Here is an 8,562-nt window from a genome sequence, read left to right as displayed (position 1 = left end):
TTTTTTTTTTTTTTTAAACAAATGTACAGAACGCTACTATAGTTTATATTATCGGTATTATCATTTTTTTTTTCCAAGGCATTTTTTAAATTGCAGCATTATATCTTCTTCGGCATTTATTATTTTACTGAATTGTGCGATTGACACGCGTATTAAATTCTTTCCCAAGCATAGAACGATGTCCAAAACCCGCGTACTAGTGTTTACCATTTTTATATTAATACGATTAAAACGAACGATGAGAAACAAGAAGAAAAGAAAAGAAAAGAAAAAAAAAAGGAAACAAGCGTGTAGCTGCAAAAAAAAACCCATTTATATCACATACTATAATCGAAAAGAATTGAAATAAATACTTTTACGCTTGTATCTTGTACGAGTACGTATTCAAACAACCTTTCATTTCTTTCTAATTAATTAAATTCATTTTGTTTTTATTAACCACGAAATTCATACAATCCATCCCTCAAGCTCTCAAACTCATGGACTCTTCCGCCGATCCAAGGATCCGCTGATTGAACGACGCGTAGGCGAGCACAAGTCGTATATCGGTCACTTAAGCATCGTTACACGCTTGCAAGGTGACGGTTGTACGGAGTAATACGGAGTCGTGCTTCTTATCCCCAGCATCGATCAGCTCTCTTTCAGCCCAGCGTAGGAGGGTGCGCTGTCGTGAGTCAGCCTCCACTTTCGTTTATTAGCGCGTGCACACGCGTCGTATCCAGCCTGGTGGTTCGTATAGTCGAGTAGTAGTCGTCCGCCACCCTCTCCCCCTTCTCCTCCCCCTTCACTATACTTTCTTCCTCCATCTCTCCATATGAATACGAAGCAAGCTTTCGAGTGGACGAAGGGACGAGAGAGCCGGGGACACGCGACTGAATCGGTTCCCGTGGGTATTCCGTGGCCTCCAAGTTCCCAGGAACGCGCACGCGACCTGGGACAGGGGACACACGATCAATACGGGAAGTTGGCGGACTCCTACAACGACACGACCACCGGCCCTGGTCCTCTCCAGCCTGGAGACCCTCCTTCCCGCACGTGTGCGAGGATTATTACGTACACGTGTGCCCATTTAAGCCCACCCTGCGCGCGTGTTCCGCGGGACGCTCGCGGATTTATCGCTTTCAGCGACGCAGCTGAAACGGGGAAACGACGTAACGAGGAGAAATTGGTTTGACGGGGGATATTCTCGAGCTTGATTGGGAACAATATCCCTTTTTTCCGCCTCATCTCTGGAATATTTTATTTTCCTTGTAATGGTGGATAATACTGTGACAGTTGGAGAATTGTAACTTTGAGTCATTCTATTTCGACGATCGAAACGATTTATGTCCACGAACGAAAGGTGAAAGGATTGTGGCTGGGATCGAATCAAAAAGTCGATAATGGCTGGGAATTTTTACAGATAAATTTTGTCGCAGGAAATTTTAAAAGGAATTTCTCTCTTGTTCGAGAAAAATATAATATAAATTAAATTCTGAAAATTACAAAGAGGAAATTAAATGGATATAAAATTGGAATGTATCTTTTGTTAAGTATTTTTACTTTCTATTCCATTAAATTGAAACGCCAGAATTTATTGCGTCTGTTAAATAAAGTTTCGCAAATATGTACAATTATATTTCTTTTTACAATTATTATATAAGCGATAATTTTTATTTTCGTTTATGAATTTTTAACAGATTAATTTAAAAGGAGTCAAGGACGGATCTTTGATGAGAGAGAACAATATAAACAGAAGTAATGGACACAGTTTGTATTTTATTCTCGTACATGAGCGAGTGTAGCAAACTCATGTATCAAGTATACTTATATTTTACAGCCTTTCAGTCTTCGCAAATATACAATAGTTATGGAGAAATCTCTAAATTATAATATGAAAAGCAATAACAATAATAATAATAATAATCATGTAATATATAATAATAATAATATAGAATATCGATGATTAATCGATCAGTAATACAAATAATTCGCTTTATTATCTACAAGGGGGAGTTGAAATAATACAGACTCTGATCAACGTGATGATAAACATTTCTCTTCCACGCGAAAACTATTAAAGAAAAGGAGGGGGAAATCCATTCATGGCCAGTTGTGAACGAGGGTTGTATGCTTACAATTAGAAACGTGATCAATTCGATTTTAATTATCATCGATCTTTAAATAAATATCTGTACTCTTGGGACAAAAATTCAATAGATAAACATTTTCTTTTCAAATTTCAAATCGAATTCATCACTGATCGAATTTTGTATCGAAAGGATAAATTACAAAGTTACAAAATCGGAGAATGACACAATCTTCGTAATTGTTTGGATATAAAATATAATAAGATAATTATCGGTGAAAAGAGATAATGCGATCGTCGTTTACATGTGTAACACAGCTCGGATTAGGAAAAGATTACAAGAATCTCGGGGTTGGAAGCGGAAAATTGGATGGACTAAAAGAAGCGAATCGATTGAAGATGAGAAGAAAGATCTCGTGCGAGGAATGCGGTGAGTTTTATGTACAAGTATTTACATCTTTCCTCGAAGAAAGAAGTTAGATCGGCCGTAATCGGCCCGCTTCGTCGTCCTTCTTTCGCATCGTTCTTCGCTCTTCTCTCAGGCGCCGCCTCGATACTTCGAGCGCATCGTTTTCGATGTTAGGTTAGGTCGCTCTTTTCTCGAAACATTTCGTTCTTTTTGCCAGATACTTGAGCACCAAGATCTTATCCCTGTTTTCCTTTTCGACCTTCGAATCTTCGAGAAATTTCTATACAGTGGAGGACGAGCACAAAACACGGTTAAGGCAACATCCACTATCCAACATACGCCAAAACGTTACCACAACGAGCCGAGTTCTCGATTTAACTCCCTGAAGAAGACTCGAACAGTTCCTCGACGCCGAAACATGGAGGTCAAGTCGTCAGCCCACGAGGACGAGAAGCTTGCAGCGACCTGGACCTCACTGTAACTCGTTTGCCGACACAGGTCACCGTTCCGCGACCATTCCGGTTATCGTGGTCGTCGTCGATGTTGTTGTCGTCGTTGGGACAGTCGTCGTCGCGTTCAACAACGGTTGTAACGGCTGTCTTGACGTCGTTTTTGCCACAGTTGATTCATTATGCACATTCGTCTCTTCGAGAGTTGTTTGAAGATCACAGATATACTCGATAACCCTTTGGATAACCTCGAGCTTCGATAATTTCCGTTTCCTCGGCATGTCGGGCACCAGAGATCTCAATTTCGTTAAGTAAGCAGCTACTTCTTCTGCTTCCAGGTCACGACGAGTTCCGTTGATTCCGAGACTATTATGCAGGACACCTCGACTTGGCGGTACTCTGCCGCCCACCGGGCTCACCACCATCGCTTTCATGTTGTGCGTGTATATGTACGTATTTTTCCACTCGATTCGATTTTTCTGATCGACGTTGACGTGCGAAGAAATTTGTTTGCTGGACACCGGTTCAAGCAGCAGATAAAAGTTGAAAAAGATATGGGTCGATGATTAATTCGATCAAGCAAGCACACCTAAAACGTACGGTTGATTATTTGCCGAACGCCAGTGCACGCACCCCGTGTATTTATCGATCGAACCAACCTACCAAAGTGAGCGCACGAGCTAACGATAGAGATTCGTATGATCGAGATATTTCGTTTTTCTTTTCGTTTCTGTTCACTTTTGTATATCGTTTCTTTTTTTTTTTCTTTTTTTTTTTTCGGCTAAATGTTATGTTTTACAACACAAATGTCACACACAGTTCTTACAGTTTTTATCGCGAGTTGGTTACATTCGCGCGGAATTACATTGAATGAATTGATTATATACGAGAAGAGAAATTGTCTGATGACTATTCCGGACGCAACGAGTGCGTAAGAGAAAAGTGTCTAATGTACTCCTTACAACACGTTATGCTCGACGGATCGAAGTCAACTGGTCTCCGCCCCTCACCTGCACGCTTTTAAAGCTTTCCCCTACCCCGATACCATTCTACCCGTGACGCCTCCACTACCCGTACGGCGCAATCGCTGCCTGAATAAAATAGCGTTGGACTCGAATCGCTCACGAAACGGATTGTTATCTGACCTATTTATATATGGACTTTAGTAAATATTTATATATTAGCAATTTCTTCTTTTTTTTTTTTTTCTTTTTTTTTTACTTTTTCTTTTTCTTCTTTTTTTTACTCAGAAAAGTACCCGATATTTGCGATCTCAGATAATATAATCGACGATAATCTTATTTGTATTCGATTGCATGGTTATTTGCCGGTACATGTGAACTTATATCGATTTCTTTGGAAAAATTATGCTTCGAAATATAAAATTGAAATTGATATTTGTTCAATATTTTGTCTTTAATAAATCACTTTATAATCACTTATTAAATCACTTTATATTTTATTTTCATTTTATATGTTAGTCTTTAGCAAAATGAAAAAAATTACAAAACATTTACATAAATATTTAATATTAGGATATTATAATAATTACAAATATAATCATTTTTACTAAATAAATAAAGAAACGATTGCTATTATCCAGCAAAGCAAATATTTTTTCGTCATTATTATTCTTTTTTCATTATTAATTTTATTTAGTTTTACTTTTCCAAGAATTATATTACCAAGTAATAAATTGCATACGTATTTCCTATGTCATATAAGCTTTGTAACTTATAATTATATTTTCGCAATCATTGTATACCGGATAGATGCAACATTTCATAAGAATTCGCTACCAAACTTTATGCATGCAACAGCACAATCTCAAACCATCGACCTCGCCATTCTTCCAAACGACGCTTGCTTGCCCCCCTCCAATAGCATCCCCTTTCCTCCATTCACAAATCCCAACCACCTAGAAAGAAAGAAAGAAAGAAAAAAAGAAAGATGGAGAAAAAAGAATGAATCAAGACTAAAAAGGATAAAAGAAAGAAGAGGAAAGAAAATCGGGGCAGGCAGGTAACACGTATCACCAGCCGGGGCGAAGAATAATTCGCGGAAAGGCGCGACGAGGAACGCCGCCAGGAATTCCCGCTCCGACGCCTGCTCGCTATCTCCGCCACCTCTTCCCCCTGGAGGGCTGTACAGTTTGTTCGAGCGAAAATCGTTCGGCTCGAAGCCGACCGTAGTCGGGGGTGTTTGACGACCATGGGAGCAGAGGCGTCGGCGGGACAAGCCGGGCGTGGAAGAGAAGGGCGACGCCGCTAAAGCTAAAGCTAAAGCTGCCCACGGCGAGCGGGACACGGGTGGCGGCGGCGCTCGAGGGGAGGGGGTAAAGACATAGGTGCGACGGAGCGGTGGGGAGAGGGGCTGCGCTCTAAGGGCTCTAGGCGCGGGTGGAGGGGCTGGAGAGAGCCGAGCGACTGTGCGCGCGGGAAAGGGGAAGGGAGACACGACCATTGTTGAACGTCCGGCGGCGCCAGCCACTAGCCATCACGGCTACTACCACCACACAGCTTCACTACCACCATCACTGGCGACAACCACCGTGTCCCCGAGCATGCTCATGGTTCACGAGCTCGCGCGGCACCGTGCACCGCCAACCTGTACACCATGATTCCTACGCTTTTCTATACGTATCGCTGTATGTACGTAGTATGTATGCGCGTACAAGGTGTCTCAAGATGGATGGTGCAAAGGGACGAAGAGTATTTCTGTATGCAAAAATAAAAATCGAAAAAGGAAATGGAATTTTTTCGCTTTAAAGGTTTAAGAAATGTGATGATTTTTAAATGGAAAAATTTCATTCCACATTTTCGCGCGTAAAATCAGCCTCTATCTGCGTGTCATCACTCTGCGTGGAACACCCTGTATGCGTGTATACACGCACGGTGCCCAGTGCCGAGACTCTTTTGCCTTCTTGATTCTATGTGCTCGCGCGCACACGATTCTACCACACTCTTGCGATCTTCTTCCGACCGTCAGTTCGTCGACTTGTTCTCACTCCTCGTGACTCTCTAGTTACTGCGGCGTCTCGTTACCGGCCGCTGGGACAAGAACCCACCCGATGTCCGGCGCTACGGACACAGACAAGCGAGGGAGCCCTTTATTATGCGCTGTGCTTCTGATACGAGTCCCTCGAGACGTCCCGGCAAAATAGCGTTCGAGGAGACTCTGCGAGATTTCCGATGGGGTAGCTTCTATCGCTGATATCGTATGCTATACGCTACTGACGAAGTTTGAAAATTCATTTTTACGGTTAAAGGTCTTTTTCATTTATTTTTATACAAGAATTATTAATTTTTAATAATTTTGTAGATCCAAAAATATTTAATAAATCAGTTAAAATGATTTCGAATAATTTGCTCTATGTTAAGATAAAATTTCTAAAGTTTTTTAAACGACGGAATCTCTAGAAATATTTTACGTAGATATATTAAAATAAGTGGTAATTTTTGTAAGAGTTTTTATCTACAAAAGATTCTTTGATATAAATTAGGCGCGCGTGCACTTGAGCACAATTTCGCGAGCCAAATCATCTCGTGGTTATGTTTATGAATCTTGAAGATATTCGAACATTTTATCAGGAAAAAGAAATGAAAGAATTTGGGATTGAATACATAAAGAAAAAGTTTTCCAACTATTTATTCTACGAAGTTTTATAATTTATAATTTATTTTAGGATCTAGTTAAATAATATATTTCCAAAATTTTATTATATAGATTTTATCACTTTTCAAATAAAATTGACAATGCAAGTATGACACATCGATCGATAATGACAAAGTGATCAAGTACAATAGATGCATCTATTAAACATTTATTAATTTCTTATCTCGAAATTATCATATATAAACTCTCATCCATTTCATTCTATTTTTTTCATATAAAGTTGCCAATTATAAAATATATACAACTCGCATAGATATTATCGTACAAATAGAATGATAAAAGTTCGTTCATCTTTCTATTTAATTAACCAAATAAAATTTTAAAAATTTCAAAATTTTCTCATTCGAAAAATTTAATTTGACGGAATACGCATCGTGCGAAAAGAGCTTTTTGGAAAGCTTACGAGCCCATGTGTTCTAGTATAAAATAACAAGCGCTCGGGAAAAGTGCGCGTGGATAAAGCGGAGAATGCGGAGAGATGCGAGCGTGATAATCGAAAACGCAAAGCGTAACGGAGCGCGTCTCATTGCGCGTGAAATCCCGTCGTGATAAAGATTTTAGATAGGTTGGCCGAGTTGGTAACCATGATTTCCCGTACGGCTAAGAGCGGAGGCGTGATCGAGAGGATGAACATAAAAGTAACGGGAAACGTGGAAGAAATGCATAATTTGCGAGAGCTTTTAGCGCAATCCTTGGAATTGTTCCTTATGCCGGATGTCCCGTTTAATCGTCGACCAAATGCGAAACGAAATAACGAGGAGGAATAGGAAATGATGTGGTAATAATAATTATAGATGCAATTAAAGCGTTAAATAGCGTGTAAAACGTCCTGGTGTAACATGATGAAATACACTAATGTACAAGGTGTTCCATAATTAATGGTTATAACGAGATACACGTTGATTGAATGGAACTTCCTTTTTGAGGCCATCACTTTTTTTAAAATTATTATTTTTTGAATAAGAGTACCGTCAACTATTTCGATAATTAACGCGCGTAAGCGCCATCGTGAGATAAAACTTTGGAATTTCAGATGCTTATCTTCGTCCTTTTGCAATAACGCGAAACAATAACGCATAACTCGCCAATGCGGTAATCCCACCATCTCCTTGGCGTGCCTAGTCCGTACAACGGATATCGGTCGTTATAACGATACGCAGGACGTTATAACGATATAACAGGACGAAGTCGGTTTGACGAATGAAGCGATACGATCAACGATGAACGGATGTTCGACGACAAATTAGATTAGAAGCCGAAATATTCGATGGAAAATTAGAAGGAACGAAATTGTTGCGAATACGCCCGTGGGACTTCGGCCACTTGCGTGGTTACATACCTGAGCAACCGGATCTCATTGACTTCTTGACCTTCGTGTTTAAGAAATGGCGTTCCCTTGACCTGAGAATAAATAAACTGACGAAACCGCTTGCCCGCCGGTATCACTTTAGTCCCAAGTATATTTATACTTTTCCCCCCGGCATCGTGGCTTTATTACACGTAAGCAAAGTATTAAGTGCTACTCGGTAATTGAAATTGGATACCGCACGATAGCGGTGTGTTTCTTTATCTGTCATTATATGGGATCGGGGAAACACGCCGGTTACGTGTAACGAACCGCGAAACACTTGCTTTTCAAATCCGTTTAATTTAGTTAATTAATTAAGGAATCGTTAGGATCGATCGCCTTCGGCGTTTCTATTTCAATTTCTCGTTACGTTCAAAAGGAAAAACCGCGATTATATACGTTTTATAACCGTCGTACGGCCACGAGTTTAATTAGCATGAGAAATACGAGTCGAGACTCGCGTCGAGTCGGTGGGGGGGAGAGGAGATAAGTAAATTGCTATATTCCGGTGTATCCTTTTTCTTCCAATAGATGGCAAGCGCGATGCGACGCGCTGTTGTCCGGCCGTTAATTAACTCTCGAAAACGTTCATTTTCCGTCGAAGATTATTATT

At 40.2% G+C, this 8,562-nt stretch overlaps 1 protein-coding gene and 1 long non-coding RNA gene across 2 annotated transcripts; both read right to left on the bottom strand.

The window, feature by feature from the left end:
- Positions 1–1,740: 1,740 nt before the first annotated feature.
- On the bottom strand, positions 1,741–3,936 carry LOC102681957 (DNA-binding protein inhibitor ID-2-A). Its single transcript, XM_006620139.2, has one exon. It carries the CDS (start codon positions 3,358–3,360, stop codon positions 2,977–2,979), a length of 384 nt encoding a protein of 127 aa, XP_006620202.1. The 5' UTR covers positions 3,361–3,936; the 3' UTR covers positions 1,741–2,976.
- Positions 3,937–4,580: 644 nt separating this feature from the next.
- LOC116186168 lies at positions 4,581–8,538 on the bottom strand. The gene is made up of 2 exons (XR_004151120.1): positions 7,941–8,538; positions 4,581–4,844 (listed from the first exon to the last, which is right to left on the bottom strand). It is a non-coding gene; the product is annotated as an uncharacterized LOC116186168 (long non-coding RNA).
- Positions 8,539–8,562: the final 24 nt, after the last annotated feature.

This window comes from Apis dorsata, unplaced genomic scaffold (assembly GCF_000469605.1).
Source record: "Apis dorsata unplaced genomic scaffold, Apis dorsata 1.3 scaffold_486, whole genome shotgun sequence".
NCBI lineage: Eukaryota > Metazoa > Arthropoda > Insecta > Hymenoptera > Apidae > Apis > Apis dorsata.
This window is presented reverse-complemented; position numbering and strand designations above follow the sequence as displayed.

Bases quoted from the DNA above. Each gene is read 5' to 3' on its own strand.
- LOC102681957 (XM_006620139.2), bottom strand. From the start codon at position 3,360: ATGAAAGCGATGGTGGTGAGCCCGGTGGGCGGCAGAGTACCGCCAAGT.